Source organism: Phacochoerus africanus, chromosome 5 (assembly GCF_016906955.1).
Source record: "Phacochoerus africanus isolate WHEZ1 chromosome 5, ROS_Pafr_v1, whole genome shotgun sequence".
Lineage (NCBI taxonomy): Eukaryota > Metazoa > Chordata > Mammalia > Artiodactyla > Suidae > Phacochoerus > Phacochoerus africanus.
In genome coordinates, this window is record NC_062548.1 from 49,883,674 (window position 1) to 49,904,206 (window position 20,533).

Consider the following 20,533-nt stretch of genomic DNA (forward strand, 5'->3'; position numbering starts at 1 on the left):
CTGCATGTCAAGGGCATGGCCAAAAAATAAAAAATAAATTTTTTTTAAAAAAAGCATTCAAGTCCTTAATATCTTTGTAGGAATGATGATGAAATTGATTAACTTTAGAGTTTTGGTTACTCTAAACATGCTTTAAGCTAACTTAGCTTGTTAAACAATAACCATTAAAAAGAATAGAAACAGAGTATATGTGTTTCAAACTCATCAAGTAAAAGAGAAATTTAATAAAATTTATTCATCAAATCCTAAAGAAAACAAGAAAGAAGGGGAGAAAGGCAGAAAAAAGAAACTATAAAACTAAATGGTAAACATATATTAGTGTGAAGGCCAATTTTAAACCATTTGACAGAGAGAGCCAGGGGATGCCCAAATAGCTGGTTAAACATGGTTCCCGGGTTTGAAACATCTGTGTGAAAATGTTTCCAGAAGAGATTAGCATTTGATTTGGTGAGCGTCCATGACAATGGATCTGACAATAGAGATAGACAAAATATCTGCCTCAGATACTCTTATCAACCATTTATAAAAAGCAAGGAGCTGGAACATTTTTAGAAAACTAACTGTTGTGTAAGTGTCTGACATCAAGCTTTTGGTTGCCAAGGCATCCATTTCAAAGATGCTCATCTTGAATAAACGTGTTGCTATTCCACACAGCTACTAGCAAAACACCTAGGAAAGAAACCTGACCTCCCCACCCATATGCTCCCCTTTTAGAAGGCCCTGGGCCACCTACGTAACTGACCCTGCTTTTCCCTTTCCCTGCACTAATTCCTGCTCTCATGTTAAAAATGATCTACTTATGTATTTATTTTGATTTATTTATTTTGGCTGAGCCCGTGGCATTTGGATGTCCCCAGGCCAGGAGCTGAACCTCACCACAGCCATAACCAGAGGCACAGCAGTGACAATGCTGGATCCTTAACTGCTGACCCACCAGGGAACTCCCTGCTCCCATGTTTTACATTTGCTAATAAAGAGTGATCCTGTGAAACCCTAGGACCCACTCTCAGATCCCAATAAAGGGAGAGACTCAGGTCCACACTCTTCGTCTCTCCACCTCTGACTTTGCTTTGTGGCCCTTGGGCCTCCACAACCAGTGAGTAATAAATATTTTTTTTCCTTTTTTTTGCAATTTTTTTTCTTTTTCTTTTTTGTCTTTTTAGGACCACACCTGAGGACATGGAAGTTCCTAGGCTAGGCATTGAATCATAGCTGCAGATGCCAGTCTAAACTACAGCCACAGCTACATCAGATCTGAGATGTATCTGAGACCTATGGACTTATGCCTTAGCTTGTGGCAATGCCAGATCCTTAACCCACTGAGCGAGGCCAGGGATCAAATTTGCATCCTCATGGATACCAGTCAGGTTCTTAACCCATTGAGCCACATCTGGAACTTCAAATCTTTTTTTTTTTTTCTTTTGGCTGTGCCAGCAGCATACAGAAGTTCCCAGGCCACAGATCAAACCTGAGCCATAGCAGTAACAATGGCCAAAGCCTTAACTGCTAGGGTCTCAAGGCACTCCTAACAAATCTTTTTAAAAGAGTTCTTTGATGGGTGTTGCTGAGGTGCATCTTGCAGTTATAATAAGAAACACAAGGGCTGGTCCAGCCACAACACTGGCTCCAGGCTCACCACGAGTAGTTTGTGCCCAGGTGAGTTCTTCAGGCATTCCTAGCCCATAGCATCACTACAAGCTGAGCCTGACACAGAACACAAATGAATAGAATAAGGTTGGCTGGTTGTTCCCAATGTTGTTGGACAAGATAGTCAAAGAAAAGGATAAACTCAGAGGTTTAAATTCCCTTCTCAATAAGAACATTCTCTGCAATAAGTCACATTTCAGGCCAGAAAACAAGTCTTAAAAATTTTAAGATTGAAATCACACTGTCTCTTCTGACCCCAGTGGAATGAAATTAGAAATTAATAACGAAAGAGTAAAATGGAAAATTCACACTTATGTGGAAATTAATACACTCTTGAACAACAAATGCGTCAAAGAAGAAATCACAAGGAACTTATAAAATATCTTGAGACAAATGAAAATGAAAACACAACATACTAAAACTTAAGGTTTGCAGCAAAAGCAGCACTAGCAGGGAAATTTAGAGTAGTAGATGCCTATGCTAAAAAAGATCTTGAATCAAAATCCTAACTTCACACTTCAAGGATATAGAATAAGAAAAACAAGCTAAGACCAAAGCAGATGGAAAATAATAAAGATTAGAGCAGAAATAAATGATAAAAAGAATAGATAAACAATAGGAAACAAAATCAATGAAACTATGTTATTTTTTTTCCCAAAAAGTCAAGGAGGAGTTCCCTGGTGGCCTAGTAGGTGAGGATTCAGTGTTGTCACTGCTATGGCATGGGTTTGATCCCTGGCCTGGGAACTTCTCCATGCTGCCAGTTCAACCAAAAAAAATAATTAAATAAAAAGGTCAATGAAATTGAAAGGAAAAAGGGGGCAGGAAAAAACTATACTATAAAGACACACAATTATGGTGGTGGTTAAACATTTGCCAAACTCATTGGACACTTGATATGGGTGAATTTATAAAACATTCAATTTAAATCCAATAAAGTTGATTTTATAAAACACCAAAAGCCTATTTTTTAAAAGGAGTTATTGACAAACTTCTGGAAACACAAACAAGAGCAAAGGAGAAGGTAAAAATAAGCAATTCCAGGAATGAGAAAGAGGACATAACTACAGATAAAATAGGGATTTTAAAGAAAATGAAAATATTTGAACTTGGTGGCAAAAAAAAAATTTTATAAAAGCCTAACTTTAAAAAATTTAAGAAAAATAGAAAATCTGAATGGCCCCTAAAACCAATCAAATCACACACTATAAAACAATAATCCCCATTTACCAAGTGAATGTAACTAAACAGTCAAGGAGAACAAACTCTTTCAGGGGTGGGAAAAATCATTAAACTGGGTAAATCCCAGGAATGAAAATATTCTTTTAACACTAGAAGATTTAGCGGTTCCTGTTGTGGCTCAGTGATAAGGAACCCAACCAGTAACCACGAGGATGCAGGTTCAATCCCTGGGCTCTCTCAGTGGGTTAAGGACCTGGTGTTGTCGTGAGCTGCGGCGTGTAGGTTGCAGAAGTGGCTCAGATCCTGTGTTGCTGTGGCCGTGGCATAGGCCAGCAGCTGAAGCTCTGACTCAACCTCTAGCCTGGGAACTTCCATATGCCACGCATGTGGCCCTATAATGCAAAAAAAAAGATTTATCAATGTAGCATATTAACAGATTAAACCATATGATCATCTCAAAAGATGCATATTTTACTACTTTTCATTTTTTAAGACTTTATTTTTTAAAATGAGATAAAAGATACATTCCATTATATTCATTATCATTTTCATTTTCATTGGGCTACACCATCATATGGCATATATGATAGAGACGTCACGTACAATAGCTATATCAATACCTAGTTATACAGCATTTGATAGCTTACAAATCACTCTGCATCCATTCTCTACCTAAAATAGCCACTCTCAAGTAGGTACTACCTTTTAAAACATACAGAAATGAGAGTTCTTGTTATGGCCCAGTGGGCTAAGGATCCGGCATTGCTGCAGCTGTGGTGCAAGTCACAGCTCTGGCTCAGATTTGATCCCTAGCCCAGGAACTTCCATATGCCAAGGGTGTGGCCAAAAAAGAAGAAAAGAAAAGAAGAGAAAAGAGAAGAAAAGAAAAATATATATAAATGAGAAAAGAGATTTAAATGGATGAAGTGATTTGTCCCAAGTCCCAGGTATTGTCCTTCTGTTGTTTTTCTGTTATATCCTATGCAATCCACATATAGATAATACAAACTAGGAAAAACCCCGAAATTCTGAACCTAACTCTCCAGTGGTTCTCACATGCTCTTGGAACAAATGTTTAACTCCATAGTTTATTTCTTTCTCTCTTTTTGTCTTTTTTTTTTTTTTTTTTTTTTTTTAGGGCTGCACCTGTGGCACATGGAGGTTCCCTAGCTAGGAGTCAAATCAGAGCTGTAGCCACTGGCCTATGCCACAGCCACAGCAATGCGGGATCCAAGCCTTGTCTGCAACCTATACCACAACTCATGGCAACGCTGGATCCTTAACTCACTGAGATAGGCCAGGGATCAAACCCAAATCCTCATGGATACTAGTCAGATTTGTTTCCACTGAGCCACTATGGAAAGTCCCGTTTATTTTCTTAGTCATATCTAGCCTTCCTTCTCAAATCTGTAGTCTACAATTTAATACTGGTGTTTTCTCAACTTAAAAACTATAGCTCCTTCAAAGCCAGATAATGCTAGAGGCCTAACAGTTTCTACCTTCCAACTTGGGAACAAGTAAGCATTCCTCTTGGTCCTTACTTGGGTACAAACGCCCTGTTCATGCCACAAACCTCTGACACAACTTGACCTGCCATTTCAGTGTCAGATGGGAGGATGTCAGGAGAAAGAGGGAGTTGTGACTTTCCTTGTTTCTCCAAGTACAGCTAAAAACCCTGGACATGCTACAGAAAACAACATAAGAAGATTCTGAAAGCTGGAGAGAGTACAGACTGGCTGGGGACCTGGGGCCTGAGGAAGAAGAGAGCACTCTTTGGGTTTTCCTTCTGCCTCACTGCTCTGAAAAAGTGGGCAATCCAGAAACACCCACACAAACAAAAACCAAGAAGAGGGTGGTCTTTCTAGTGAAGGGAATAGGAAAAGAGTGGCCTAGGGAGATAGAACACTTTTAGACAATAACCACCCTACTCCAGCCAGAGGTCATGGAAAGACACTGTGGTCCTATCCACACCAACAAAGGCTGAGTGGAGAGCCTACACGCCCACTCTCCCCAGGCTGTAATGAGGGTCCTCAATGCCCCCGCTCCACCTTGAGTGGTGTCACAGAATGTCAAGTGGGGGACAGGACTTTAAAATCTAATCCCTCCCCATCCCACCTTGGCAGTGTCACAACTGGGGACCACGTGGGGAGACTAGGCTTCCAACCCTAACCAGGGACCAGACGTCTCTCCCCATCCTTACTGGTGATGTGGTATCAGTGGAGGCCATGTGAGGAGCTCCAACTTCCACCCCAGCCCAGCAGTAACAGGAACCCCTGTTCCGCATAGCAATAAAGACCAATGGTGGGTTTGGATTTCCAACACCAACTTACAGGAATAAGGCAGTGTCCCCCCAACCCCTTCTCCAGCAGAGCAGAGTCCTCGGATCTGGCCCAAACAGAGCTCCAAACAGAACTCAGAGCCCCAGAACATAATATACAGAATGTTCAGATTTCAACTGAAAATCACTCATCACACAAAGAACCAGGAAAAACTCAACCTAAGTGAGAAGATGATCCACAGATGCCAAAATTGACATGGCACAGATGTTAGGATTAACTGGGAAGGATTTTAAAACAGTCATTATAACAATGACTTGGTGAGCAATTACAAACATGCTTGATTCAAATTTAAAAATAAATTCTGAGCAGAGAAACAGAATGGAGAGTCAAACACAAGTGAAAAATACATAAATGGGCTCAAATACATTAATGGGCATCAGTGAACTTGAAGACGGAACAAGAGAAAATACCCAATCTGAACAACAAAGAGTAAATTGCTATGGATTGAACTGTGTCCCCCAAATTTATATATGGAAGCCTTAGGAGCCCCCAATATGACTGCATTTAGAAGTAAGGCTTTTAGAAGGTAATTAGGTCAAATGAGGGCTCTTACTCTGATAAGACTGGTTGACTTCTAAAGAGAGGAAGAGAATTCTCTCCCCCTCCACCCATGCACTGAGCAAAGGTGATGAGGACACAGTCAGAAGGTGGCCATCTGCAAGCCAGGAAGAGGGCTCTTAGCAGAAACTAAATTGACTGCCACCTTGATCTTGGCTTTCTCCGCCTCCAGCACTGTGAGAATTAAATTTCTGTTGTTTGAGCCACCTAGTCTACAGCACAGGCACACCTCAGAGATGGTGCAGGGTCAGTTCCAAAAAACCACAATAAAGTGAATACCGCAATAGTGAGTCACATACATTTTTAGGTTTCCTCTTGCATATTCAAGCTATCGTTACATTAGACTGTAGTCTCTTAAATGTGTAATGGTTATGTCTAAAAAACGTACTTATCTTAATTTTAAAATATTTTATTGCTTAAAAAACACTAACCATCATCTGAGCCTTCAGTGACTCATAATAATACTACTAAAGATCACTGATCACAGATCACCATAACATATATAATAATAAAGTTTGAAATATTGAAATGCTAAAATATGACACAGAGACATGAAGTGAGCAAATGCTGTTAGCACTAACAGAATTGCTCGACACAGGGTTGCCACATTTGTTAAAACAAAACAAAAAAGCCAAAAAACTGTAATACATTTGGAGTGCAATAAAATGAAATGCAATAAAATGAGATCTGCCGGCATTTTGTTTTGGAACCCAGGCAGATTAAGACAGATGTTGGTAGCTAGAAGTGGGCTGCTGCTCTAACAAATACCTAAAAATGTGGTTTGGAACTCATTAATGGGCACAGGCTGGAAGAGGTTTGAGCTGCATGCTAGAAATATGGATATTTAAGGCCATTCTGGTGAGGTCTCAGATGGAAATGAGGAACACATTATTGGAAACAGGAAGAAAGATAATTCTATAAAACTGCAAGAATCTGGCTGCACTGTGTTCTAGAGTTTAGTGGAAGGTAGAACTTGTGGGGATTTCCAAGCAAAGTACTGGAGGCACAGCTTGGGCGCTCCTTTCTGCTGAGAAGAAAATTCAAGAAGAGAGAGATGAACTGAAGAAGGAATTGTTAAGCAAAAATGAGCTAGAACTTAGAGATTTGGGAAATTCTAGCCATGCTGCAAAATACAGGAAAGTGTCTTCTCTCCTGCCTCAGCAGTAACAACTTGACTTTAACCTACTGAGTCACAGGGAAACTCCCAGAAAAGTGTCATCTAAAAAGAACACTAAGGGTGTGGCTGAGCAACTACTTGATAAAGAGATCATGGGTGTGACCCTAGACTTCATCAGCCATCAGCAGAAGCCAGGAATAGAAAGGGGTTATACCAGCAGAAACACTGCCAGCTGGGTCTAAAAGGGACAGAAAAACCTGACAAATGTAGGAAGGCTGTCGGACTTAGATGCTACAGGACCAGATGATAGAACTTATTCAGCCTTAAGGTCTCATGGAGTTTGCCTTGCTTGGTGTGGGGATTGCTGGGGACCCATCACCCTCTCCTTTTAATTCCCTTTGAGAAAAAGGATGTCTATCTTATGATGTCCCACAATCATGTTTTGGAAGCACATAACTTACCTGGTTTTGCAGGTTCACAGTAGGACAAGAACTTGGCCTCAGGATGAATGATACTTTGAGTCTTACCCATATCTGATTTATGTGATACTTTCGGTGGGACTTTGAACCTGACTTTAGAGTTGATGCTGGAATCAGTTAAGATTTTGGAGGGTTGCTGGGATGGAGTCAATTTATTTTGCTTGTGAGAACATGAATTCTGGGAGGCCCGGCTCTGAATGCTATGGACTGAATTGTATTCATATGCTAAAGTGCTAACTTCCAATGAGACTGTATTTGGAGGTAGAGTTTTTCAGGGTTAATTAAGGTTGAATGTGGTCAAAAGACTGGATTCCTAATCAAATAGGACTGGTAGCTTTATAAGAGGAAGAGAAAGAGTTTTCCCTTATTCTTTCCACACACATGCACCAAGGGAAGGCAATGCAAGAACACAGCAAGAAGGCAGCCATCTGTAGGCCAGGAAGAGAGCCCCCACCAGAGACCAAAGTAAACACCCTGATCTTGGACTTCCGGCCTCCATAACTATGAGAAATTAATTTCTGTTGTTTGAGCCACTATGGTATTTTGTTATTGCAGCCCAGGAAGACTAAGACAAAAATACAGTGAAAAATGAATAAACAGAGCCTCAGGAACCTACAAGACTATAATTCAGTGTCCTGGAAGGAGGAAAAGGGTGGGGAAGTAGGGGCTGAAAATATATTCAAAGAAGTGATGGCTGAGAACTAACCCAATTTGGCAAAAGACATAAACCTACAGATTCAAGAAACTCAGAAAACAGGATAAACTCAAAGAAATGTACACTAAGACATCATAGTCAAACTTGTACAAACTAAAAACACAGTATTCAAATTGTCTGCAAAAATAACCTTCAAAATTTCCATGAAAAAAAAAAAAGATGTCACCTGCAGAGTTCCCGCTGTGGTGCAGCAGGTCAAGTATCTGGCATTGTCTCTATGGTGGTGTGGGCTTGATCCCTGGGCCAGGCACAGTGGGTTAAGGATCCGGCATTGCCCACAGCTGTGGCAGAGGTCACAGCTATGGCTTGGATTCAACCCCTGGCCATGGATGTGGCTAATGAAAAAAAAAAAAAGATGTCATCTGCCTCTATTCAAAAGTAAATGATGAAAGGTAAGTATGTCTAGTCTTTTCAAGTTTTTCACAATCTAATACACAGTGCCAGTTCAGGTCTACAGCTAAATAAAATGACTGTATGAAAACTATAAGGTACAAACTATATACAACTGAGGTAAATCTTGATAAATACGCACATTCTCAGGTAACTCAGCTGAAAATAAATTGAAAACATTAGCAGTCCCTTCCATAGTCTCCCTTTCTAGCTGTTGATCTTGACTCTTGGAGTTAATATGATTCTTAGTAGGTGCCTTCTCAAGAAGCAAGGTCTAAGAGACCAAAAGTGCAGAAGCAGACTTGCCAGGCCACATTCCTTGGCTTCAAGATGGAGACTTTGCAACTGACCAACTAACAAGTTTGACTAATATTTTTCCTGGTTGTTGGTACTCATTTGTGTGGTTATCTCAATCAACATTTCTTGACTTCATCCCCCCAGTTCTCCTCTCCTATCCTTGCCATCTACCTCCCAAGTGCTCTTGGATTTAAGACCAAAGGCAAGTTCCCTTCAACTGCCACTCTCCACACTGGACAGACTCATTGTGAACTGCCAACCTCTGATTTCTACTCCTGCAAGTCCCCTAAAAGAACCATTTATTCCTTTAAAAACTTGATCCCCCTTAGCATTATGAGACCACCTAGCCCAGCCAAGACGTCCTCTTTCCATCATGGCACACCCTATTTGTCTCCAAAGGATTTGGCAACATTCATACACATAAGGGTGTTGGAAATAATTCTCCTCTCTTCCCAGGGAAATTCACAACATCCTCTGTTAGCACATTTTTTAAAATGCAAAACTCTTCTTTCACACTCAAGTCAGCTATGTCTCCTATCAACAATGACTTCTCAATATCTTTTTTGTAACAGTCTTAAATTCCTTTGTAGCCCTTTCAGCATGTATGGTGATTGTTCCATAAATATGTTCTGAATGTCCTACATTTACATGGCCTTTATCCAGTATGAATTCTCTTTTGTTGGCCAAAGGCTGAATGCTCACTAAAGGCTTTTCCATATTCCTTGTTTTTCCCTCCAGCATGAGTTTTCTGATGCTGAGAAAGGGATGAACTCTGGCTGAAAGCTTTCCCACATTCCTTACACTTATAAGGTTTTTCTCCAGTGTGAGTTTTCTGATGTTTTGTAAGAGATGAGCTTTGGCTGAAAGCTTTTCCACAATCCTTACACTTGTAGGGCTTCTCTCCAGTGTGTGTCCTCTGATGACGAATAAGGGCTGAGCGGTCACTGAAAGCTTTGGCACAATCATTGCATTTGTAGGGTTTCTCCCCAGTATGAGTCCTCTGGTGTTGAGTCAGGGCAGAACAGTAGCCAAAGGCTTTCCCACATTCATTGCACTCATAAGGCCTCTCCCCAGTATGAGTTCTCTGGTGTTGAATAAGGCCTGAACGATCACTGAAAGCTTTTCCACATTCGTTACACTTATAGGGTTTCTCTCCAGTGTGAATTACCTGATGCTGGGTAAGGAACGTGCTTTGGCTGAAGGCCTTCCCACATTCATTACACTCATAAGGTTTCTCTCCAGTATGAATTCGCTGATGCTGAGTAAGGTATGAACTCTGATTAAAGGCCTTCCCACATTCACTGCATTCATAGGGTTTCTCCCCAGTATGGATAATATGATGCCGAATAAGGGCTGAGCGGTGACTGAAGGCTTTCCCACATTCGTGACATTTGTAAGGTTTCTCTCCTGTATGAATTCTCTGGTGTAGAGTAAGGTGTATGCTCTGGCTAAAGGCTTTACCACATTCATTACATTCATAGGGTTTTTCTCCTGTGTGAATTCTCTGATGCAAGACAAAAGCTGAATAGTAACTAAAGGCCTTCTCACACTCATTGCATTTCCAAGGTTTCTTTCCTACACACATTTTCTCATGTTTCATTAGATCTGAATTTTGTTTCAAGTTCTTTTTAAATGAATCACAACCATGTTTTCCCTCTCCCTGCTGTTGAACAAGTAATGATCTCCGACTAAATTTTCTTCCAAATCCATCACACTGGTAACTTCTCTCCCCAGAAGGTTTCTTCTGAGGGACAACCTCTTGGATTAAATGTTTCTCATGGTTTTCCTGCTGACTCTCTAAAGAATCCTCACAGTCAATGGAACTTTCCTTTGGAAATCTTTCTATTAATACCACAGGGGCTGATTCTTCTTCAGAAATGTCCTGCTCTGGAATTAGCTCCTTGCTTTCTGGTTCTGGTCCCCAGTCTGAAAGAAACAAAAACACAATGTATTGCTTTCCAGACTAAGACAAAAATAATTGCTATGTTAGGCAAATAATGAAACTAACAAAAACGTGTTTACAGGGAACAGAAGAATTTGGAAATTCTCAAAAACAGACTTGCAATGTTGCAAGAACATGAGAAAAGAAAGATGACTGGGCAAAGTGATGCAGAGGCATAGAGAGGGGAGCAGGCACTCAACATCCCTGTATCTAGCAGGGGAGGAAAAAACAAAGAATAACAGAACAAGACTAAAAAGAGATGATGGGGAAAGAGCAGATAATAAATACAGTCTTCCCTGAGAGTTCCCTGGTATCTGAGTAGGCTAAGGATTTCGTGTTGTCACTGCTATGGCTCTGGTTACTGCTGTGGTGCAGGTTCAATCCCTGGCCCAGGAATTTTTGCATGCCGTGGGTGTGGCCAAAAAACAAATGAGTCATGTGTAGGGAGGGGAAGGTCAAATCCCCCCATGCTCAGATTAGTCCCCAGTCTGTCAGGATGCTTGCCCCAAGCTCTAAGTTTCCTAGTAAGAGTTTGGGGGGATAGCTGCATTGCTAGAAACATTTAAATATTCCAGGCTTAAATGGTCATTAAAATCTATTCCAACCATGACTCTACACAAAATAAAACAATAAGATGTTCTCAACAACATATAATCAGGGAAGCGGCTGGGATTTTAAGGACAATAGGTAGAAACAGGTTAAAAAAAAATGGACCTTCAGCTCAGGGGAGTGGAAAAACTGAAGCTTCAAACATTAGTAGAGAACACATGGTTAGTGGAGGACAGTCAGAGACTTGCCTGTCTGGTGTTCAAGGTTCAAGTTGAACAGAGAAGGTAAAATGACAAGGCAGGTACACTAACAAAGGTCCTGGGGAGTTCTCACTGTGACTCAGTGGGTTAAGAACCCAACATAGTGTCTGTGAGGATGAGGGTTCAATCCCTGGCCTCACTCAGTGGGTTAAGGATCTGGCATTGCCACAAGCTGCAGCATAGGTTGCAAATGTGGCTCAGATCCCATGTTGCTGTGGCTGTGGAGTAGGCCTGTAGCTGCAGCTCTGATTAGACCCCTAGGCCACAGGTGTAGCCATAAAAAGGAAAAAACAAAAAAATAAAGGCTTTGAAGGCAGGTAGAAGAATATAAAACTGGCAGAGTAAGCAACTCACTGTGGGTAATCCGGCAGTATTATGCTAATTAGACAAAGATATGACTAATGACAGCATAATTAGCTGGTAGTCTACTGCAGTATGCAGTTTGACAGGAATGATGGGCTCAAATCCATGACATCTTTCAAAAGAAATGTTAGCAGGATTTAATCATCAGCTATCATTTGCTTAGCATATAGCCAGGTACTATTCTAAGCATTTCTCTGGAATTGTTTCCTTTGATCCTCACAACCACCCTGTGACTGAAGTGCTATCATTATCTACATTTTACATTTGGGAAATTTGAGTCACAGAGAAGATAATTCACTTGCTAAAGGTTGCAGAGCTAGTAAGTAGTTCAAATTGGCTTTGAACCCAGGAAAAGTGGGTCCAAAGTCTGGACTCTTAACCACTATGCCATGCTGCCTTCACTTAGAGAAAGAAGGCAAGGGAAAACTCAGACATCAATTTAGTCATTGATCTGAGACAAAAAGTCACACTATACTGCAGAGATAAAATAACATACAAAACAGCCTGGTTTGGAGCCTGGCACCCAAGAAATTAACAAGCATGAAAATGTTGATTTCATCTCACCTTATTTGTAAAATGAACTGGCTTGAAAGGGTGGAAAGTATTTATTGTCTAAAAAGTAAATTTATGACTTTATGACAGATCATCACCCACAGAGCTGGCATGTGGCATAGGAGAAAGGTTCTTCATGTCAACCTTTCTGCAGGTCTAGCGATATCCGAAAAGGCTCCTCCACAAGCATTTCAAAGATACTCTTCCCACTGATCATCTTGGTTTTACATTCATTGTTTCCAACAATCACTCACCTGGACTAGTTGCCTTTGAGACTTCTCTCTCCAGCTCCCCCCGACACTCCAACTGAGAGATTACGTCAGGCTTGGAAATTGGAAGCCCTGTTTGCAGACAAAGAATAAGGAATCTCAGTGTAAAGAGTTCAGTGTTAGCTCCTTGGTTGTTAGGAAAGACAGTATAAGAGAGAGAAAAAGGTGGGTTCTGGATTTGTCTGAAGAAGGGAGGAAGATGGATATGGGGCCTATTTGAGTTCAGAACTGAGTCACTTGTTTTTACCTCTCCCTATTAAAAGAATACACACATTTCTTAGCAGGTGTTTTCACTAGAACTTTGTCTCGGTATCCTTGGTCAGAGAATAGGGAAGAAGGAGGCTACTGCCTTGGCAAATGCAATTTTTAAAAGGTGTCCATTTCTAGAGTTCCCATCGTGGCTCAGTGTAACGAATTTAACTAGTATCCATGAGGACTCAGGTTTGATCCTTGGCCTTGCTCAGTGGGTTAAGGATCTGGCGTTGCCGTGAGCTGTGGTGTAGGTCACAGACACAGCTTGGATCCTGAGTTGCTGTGGCTCTGGTGTAGGCCGGCAACTACAGCTCTGATTCAATGCCTAGCCTGGGAACTTCCATATGCCATGGCTGCAGCCCTAAAAAAAAGACCAAAAAAAAATTTTTATAAAAAGGTGTGTTTTTTTTGTTTTTGTTTTTTTTTGTCCCTTTAAGGCTACACCGGCGGCATATGGAGGTTCCCATGCTAGAGGCTGAATTGGAGCTGTAGCTGCTGGCCTACACCACAGCTACAGTAACACCAGTTCCGAGCTGCATCTGTGACCTACACCACAGCTCATGGCAATGCCAGATCCTTGACCCACTGAGCGAGGCCAGGGATTGAACCTTCGTCCTCATGGATGCTAGTCAGAGTCATTTCCACTGAGCCACGACGGGAACTCTAAGGTGTCTATTTTTACCTCTAGAAGTGTTAAACCTATATTTAGAAACAAAAAGCAGAAATTGCTTGTCTCAGGCCATACATAGGAATTAAGAATCTTTGAAACTGGAGTTCCTGTTGTGGCTCAGCAGTAACGAACCTGACTGTATCTATGAAGATGCAGGTTCTATCCCTGGCCTCACTCAGTGGGTTAAGGATCCAGTGTTGCCACCAGCTGTGGTATAGGTCGAAGATGTGGCTTGAATCCTGTGCTGCTGTGGCTTATGGCATAGGCTGGCAGCTGCAGCTCCAATTCAACCCCTAGCCTGGAAACTTCCACATGCCACAGGTGCAGCCCTAAAAAGCAAAACAAAAACAAAAACAAAAAACGACTTTGAATTTAAGAAACTCAGAACTCTGAGGCACTAGGTAAATTCACAGGGGGTGGGGGAGCCATCCTTACCCAGCAGGACCAGATTCCTATGCTTCTCAGGCATGTCTCCCTGAGGAGGGTTCAGCTGCCTCCACGGAGTGAGAGCCTCAGCCATATCCCTGATCATCGACTCCTGAAAAACCAAACACACCCGGCTCACCTCTGGGAAGGACTCAAACAGAGGACATAAGAGAAGACAGAAAGGCTACAGAAAATGACCTCTACCATCCCTCCTAACCCAGACTGGCTCCTTGCCTCCATGCATCAGAGTCACATGTAACCTGCAAGTGGGAAGGAACACTTTTTGTGCAAAAAGTTATTAGTTTATGTAGCAATAAATTATAGAACTACAGAAATCCTTACTATTTAGACATGGGAAGGTGGAGAAAATATAATAATTATGAATTAAGTATTTCCTTGATGGTATGGTTTTAAAGAGGTTCAAGAAACATGAATTATTTTTCTCTCTAGGTTTCCTTTCAGAATACAGAATCTTAAATATTAAGATGCTTGCTATATGTCACAGTATATAGATTTGTCAAATGGTATTTTAAGCCCAAATACTATGGGAGATGCCAATGCATTCTTGTTTCTCCCCAATCAGTCTGACCGCCCCCCCCCATCCCCCATCTACTCTCCACCCCATCATACACAGCTCCTCCTGCACTGTCTCTGCTCCAGCTGGGGGCCGCCCTTTGGCTGCCTGAAATGTGTGCCACATTCCCTTCTACCCCTTTACACAGCCACTTCTTGCTCCTGAATATCCTCCCATCGATTCATCCTTTCAGTTATTTTCATCCTATTCACACTTTGGTCTCAGCTCAGGTGATACCTCCTCAGGGAAGGTGACTGACTTTCTGGGTTGTAGCACCCGCCATGTTCCTTCCCTTCTCCTGGGTTATACACACACTGAGGCGACTGTGTGATTAACATCTGTCTGTCCTATTAGACACTAACCTCTATGAGAGCAGAGGCCAGGTTCAAGTTTGCTCAGTGAAGCAGCCCCTGCCTCTGGCACATCGTCCAATAGTTGAATAAAGGAGAAACACCTGGACAAGATTTAGTAGAACCAAATTTAAATGGGACATTCTATAAAAGTGTACATGGGAACAGAGGTTGGAAGGCAACAGAAGAGTATCAAACACTGAAAACACTACAGGAGTGTTTACCTAACTTTGATTTAGGTGACAAGCACAAAGTTTAGACTGTCTACTAGAACTTATGGAGAGTGAGCAGGTGGGGTAATGCTCTTTTGAATCTACAGCTGAATCTGTTTACTGCTGATAAAAGAAATGTCTCATAATTCTTCTAATTCAATTGAAATTTTTTTCATACAACCTCGTTTTAATGGAGACATTAAAACAGACCAGTCCCTGGGATGCTAGGAAATGAACTAGTCATCATGGATGTCTTTGACATCACTTTTGCCATAGTCCCCTGAACATATATATGAACATAATGTTGACTTTATTTAGATTCTGCATTCAAATGTTTATGTCACACACACACACACACATAGCTGCTCCAAAAACAACTGGTAAAATTATTCATAGAATGAAATAAAATTAAAAGAACTACCTATTTTGAAAATCCTCTGCTCAAAATAATTGAACTCACAGTTTCCGTGGCATAGCGGAAATGAATCCAACTAGGAACCATGAGGTTGTGGGTTTGATCCCTGGCCTCCCTCAGTGGGTTAAGGATCTGGCATTGCCATGAGCTATGTAGGTGTAGGTCACAGATGCGGCTCGGACCCCAAGTTGCTGTGGCTGTGTTGTAGGTGAGTAGCTGTAGCTTTGATTAGACCCCTAGCCTGGGAACCTCAATATGCCTCGGGTGCAGCCCTAAAAAGACAAAAATAAATAAATAAGTAAAATCAAAATAATTTAACTCCTTTTCTAATACTTCAAGTATGAAATCACTACGCTTTCAATTTAAATTATGGTCCATTAAGGCCATACACCTTGGGAGGGCTCAACTCAAGCCAGGTAAATTGTATAGTCTCCTTTCTTTACAAACAATGCAGCAGTAACACCAGCAGAAAACCTCAGCAATCAAACTCTCTTATGGGGCTGCTGGTTGACAAGCAGCCCTAGTCCCTTTACCACGGGGTCTGCCTTTATCCAGTATCCTAGGCCAGATCCTCCAGAAGCACCTTGACTAATCTCTCTCCAATCAGTCATGGCAGGTTTCATCTTGCTAGGCCTCTAAAAACTTTCATGGGGCCTGATTCGTCTTTGGAATAAGGTCCTGTGTGGATTTTCCTGTAGTCTGGCTACAACACACCTATGCTTCTCTCATCACACCCTGCCTCACTCCACAGTGACACACATTCCCCCTGAGGACCTCCAACTCTCTCAGCAAATGAAGACTTTTTCACCAAAGCTGTTTCCTCTCTCAGAATATTCCTATATTCCACTTTCCAACTCTTACTTGTTTTTCAATGTACAGCTTTTATCCCAGTGTTTTTCCCCCAAATACTCAAGAGTATGGAAAACCTCTTCTAAGACCTTTTATGATTTGTCTGTTTATTATGACTTGTGTGTCATATTTGACATTAAGTAATGTCAAAAATTACTTAATGCAGTAATTTCTGCATTTATATATGTATATGTGTATATATATATATATATATATATATATATATATCTTCTGCCATTTAACTGCTTTACTTATTTATATCTTATCTCCTCAGTAAACTTCACAAGACAGAGGCAACTGGCATTTATTCCTTTGCAACTCACCAGGAGACCAATCTCAGTACTGAAAAACTTGAACGTGTGCATCTAGCACTAAGTAGATAGAGAAGTAATGCTGAAAGGGCAGGCTCTGCACAGGTGAGGAGCATTTACTGTTAGGTTATCGCTCATCATTTTATCAGGAGGAAGCCAGTGGTGTAGCAATCAGGGCTGAGTAAGTCCATAACAATGCCAGGAACCATAGTCATGGTCTGAGAACAGGAGAAAAAAAAAGAAGAAAAAATATAAACCTACCTTGGATGCTGGGGTCAGCACCACAGTGACCAGGCCATTTTCTTTAGGGTTTCCGGCATGGGGAAGGTCTGAATCCTCAGAAAGTAACCCTATAAGTGGAAATAGGAGCCACAGTGATTTACTCTCACAGAAATTGCCACCCAGTTACTTGTCACCAAAGAAAAGTCAACACAGGGAGCCAGAAGGACACACGCTCAGCCCTCCTCCACCCCCAGGGGACAATCCCAAAACATCTCTGAAACCAGACAGCCACGCCCACGGCTGCCTCAGGTTCCTCCTATGCTCCTCGGCCCTTAAACCCTAGGAGCACTGTGGCACAATATTCTGTACACTTAAAATACATATTCCTATTTCTCATCTGCTGAGTGATAATCAAGACAATCTCAAAGTCCCCGTGTGTCAATCCGTGTCTCACTTAATGAGTCACTCCTGTTCTAGTCCAGGCTCACAGGATGAAAGACTAGTTAAATTCTTCTTGAATATTAGCTTTTCAGATACAATACTGGCTTTCTCAGAAAAGCAGTGGATCCTGTGGGGGGGGAAATCCAGGACTCTAAACAAATTCTGTGATTTCTTGAATCCTCACTTTCTCCATCTGCCAAATGGATCTATTTGATAGTCTCCTTCCTCCGTAACTGTCTTACGCGGTTCCCATGAGAACAAAAGAAAGTCATTGTCAAAAGCCAAATTGTCACATCTGTTGGTTTGGGGGGCAAAGGAGGTATACATCATCCTAAAGACCAGCAGGAGGAGGCAGGTAACGGGATCCCCTTAAACCCCAACATGAGACCAAATGGGCTCTCTCCACAGAAGACGTGATGCTTATCCTTTCTGAGCCTGCCCCAGCCAGAGGGCAGCCTTTCTCCTTTTTCTCTCCAGCAGGCGGCATTCCTCCGAAATTCTCACCTCTGCCCCAAGACTCCATAGCGACTCCCTCCCCGCTGGCGCAGGTGACAACCGCCCGAGAAGGGCGCGGCGAACCCACGAGGGGCCCGGGGATCCACGGCTCTGGTCCACCCAGAGACTCAGGAACGCGCGCGCGCCCCTCGCAGCCCGGCGCCCTCCACCCAGGAATCTTCCCCCGCCCACCTTCCAGCCACTCAGACTCAGAAGGACACGCGCTTAACCCTCCTTGACCCCCAGGCGCGACCTCACGAACAACACGGAGAACGGCTGGCTGGCGACAAAGGCATCTAAAAGCCTCCTGGGCCGAGTGGCGCTGGCCCGAACTCGCTGCTGAACTACAAGTCCCAAAATCCTCCGCGGGGTGCGTCACCGGACGCCTCTTCCCAGAGGACCCCGCGGAGCGCTGGCCCGGCGGCTCTAAGTACCGGAGTACCCTTTAACGCTCGGTGTTGGGTCTTTAGGGTACGTGAGCACCTCGGTGAGCTCCTTCCCGGATGCTCCAAGGGCCGCCCCTTCCTCGATACCGACTCTGGGCTCCGGCCCCCGGAAGATGAGCTTGGCCGCGCCAAACACCGCCTCATCCTTCCCCCAGGCAAACGGAGGCGCCGCTCACCCATCCAGGATTCCTCCTTCTTGGCCGCGGTACACCTTCGGAGGGGAGACGGCCGCATCCCAAAGGATGCTCGCCCCATCCCGTCGCTTCTCTTCAACTGAGTCTCCACCATCCGTTGTCGGGGGGACAGAGATTACCCCCAAGTAAACGGGAATGTTTGCTCCAGGCTGCACCTCGGAATAAGGAAAAGTAGACTCAGTCCTGGAAAGCATCTCAGTCTGGGGCACCAGAGGCTAGTAGTTAATAGCAGGTCAGTACCACTGACCTCAAGGTGCCCAGAACTTTCATAGTCTTTCAAACTCCTGAGGAGCTCTAGGAAAAGTTGGCTGGGAGTCGGGGTGTTCAGACTAATGTTCTCACTTATCTATCCACAATTAAGTTGCTACTTTTCTATCCAGTTCAAGTTTCCAAGAAAGAAAATCAAATTAGCCTAACTGTCCCTGCTTGGGTGCAAGCCACAATGTCCGTTTGTCCTTTCTCTAATAGAATCCCAACTTTTAGCTAGGCCTAAGGCTGTCTGGAGTAAAAACGACATTTTTTTGTCATCCTTGCGTCTTGCCAGGGGGATGAGAGCAAAGCGATTCTTAAAAGGAAGAAGAAACCTCCTCCATGCTGGCTGGAACACAGGCGAGTCATCATGGATGGTGTGGACAAGGTTAATACCCTAAGGATGGCAAACCAATCAGACAGAAAGAACTGAGCTCCTGACAGTTTGGTGGAACAGAGCTTGGGGCTTTAATGTGAAGAGATATAAACTCTTCTATTTTATATAAACCACTATTATACTAGGTTTCTGATGTACAGATAGCTATGCTTATCCTAATCAACTAGGGCTGGGGGAAGGGGCATGTGACAGAGACACAGCCCTGACAGCTCAAAGAACAGCTGGAGGGAACCCCCTCCCCATCAGCAGGAGATACAGAGTGGGCAGTTTCTTTCCAAAAATGGTGTGTGTGAAAGGTGCCACCAGTTGATATGCCTGAACGCCTGGGAATATCATCCTTCCTTTTGTTAACCTTCACTGTGAAATCCCCTTTCTTTTGTTACCCAATCAGTGGGTACTTCTCACTCCCCCCCCCCCCAGTCCTCTCACTTTACCTATCCACAGTAGGTGAAGAATGACTACTCCCTCCTGGAAGCACTGGTTTTCCTCCTTGACTGGCCACTCCTTCTCAGACACTTTAAGTAGTTTTTCCTCCTCAGCTTCTAAGCCGGTGGTGGTTAAACTATAGCATGATCAGAAGCCCCTGGAGGGCTTGTTAAACCACAGTGCTGAATTTCAGGATGTCTGGGGTGAGGCCTGAGAATCTGCACGTCTAACAAGTCCCCAAGGGATGCTGAAACTTCTCATTTGGGAATGAACTAAATGTTAGAATGTCCCAGGGCTCAATTCTTGGGCTCTGCTTCCTTTTCTATCAACACTTAATCCTTAGTGATCTTGTTCGGTCTAGATGTTCTAACTACCACCCAAATGTGGTCAATTCCCAATTTATATCTCAAGCCTGGGACTTCTCCTCTGACCTTCACTTATCTCCTCAAACTCTTTACTTGGATGTTTAATATAGATTGCCAGTGTAGCCTGTTCAAAACTGAACTTTTGATGTCTTTCCTCCCCCACTGCCATAATTCTTCCACCTGCAGTTTTTCCCATCTCAGCGAACGGCAACTCTGTCCTTCTAGCTGCTCAGTTCAGACACCTTGGAGTCAACCAGTCCTCTCTTTCTCACAACCTACATCCACTTCCTCCACAAATCCTGTTGGCCATGCTCTCAAAACACATGCAGAATCTGCATATTTCTCACCACACCCACTGCTATGATGCTAGTCTAAGCCTCCGTCATCTGTTGTCTGGATCACTGCAAATGCCCATAACTGGTGTCACTTCTTCTCTTGCCCTGCATGTTCTAGTCTCAACATAGCTGCTTAATCTCAGAAAAAAACACCAGAACCTTTACAGTGCCCCACAAAGCCCTTCAAAATCTGCATCATCCACATCCCCTAACTCTGATCTCTTCCTTTCCCCTTTGCTCTGCTG

At 42.8% G+C, this 20,533-nt stretch overlaps 1 protein-coding gene across 1 annotated transcript; it reads right to left on the minus strand.

Annotated features, from left to right (window-relative positions):
• Window positions 1-8,382: 8,382 nt before the first annotated feature.
• ZNF892 (zinc finger protein 892) lies at window positions 8,383-18,610 on the minus strand. Its single transcript, XM_047782784.1, has 6 exons — window positions 18,410-18,610; window positions 18,069-18,300; window positions 16,980-17,068; window positions 14,017-14,119; window positions 12,645-12,731; window positions 8,383-10,650 (listed from the first exon to the last, which is right to left on the minus strand). The coding sequence occupies exons 1-6, from the start codon at window positions 18,608-18,610 to the stop codon at window positions 9,380-9,382; spliced, it is 1,983 nt and encodes a 660-aa protein (XP_047638740.1). The 3' UTR covers window positions 8,383-9,379.
• Window positions 18,611-20,533: the final 1,923 nt, after the last annotated feature.

Bases quoted from the DNA above. Each gene is read 5' to 3' on its own strand.
- ZNF892 (XM_047782784.1), bottom strand. From the start codon at position 18,610: ATGGTGGAGACTCAGTTGAAGAGAAGCGACGGGATGGGGCGAGCATCC. The intron at 17,069-18,068 runs GTGGGCGGGGGA...TTCCACTTATAG, and splicing joins TGAGTCTGAGTGGCTGGAAG to GGTTACTTTCTGAGGATTCA. The intron at 14,120-16,979 runs GTAGGTTTATAT...TTGGTTTTTCAG, and splicing joins TGCTGACCCCAGCATCCAAG to GAGTCGATGATCAGGGATAT.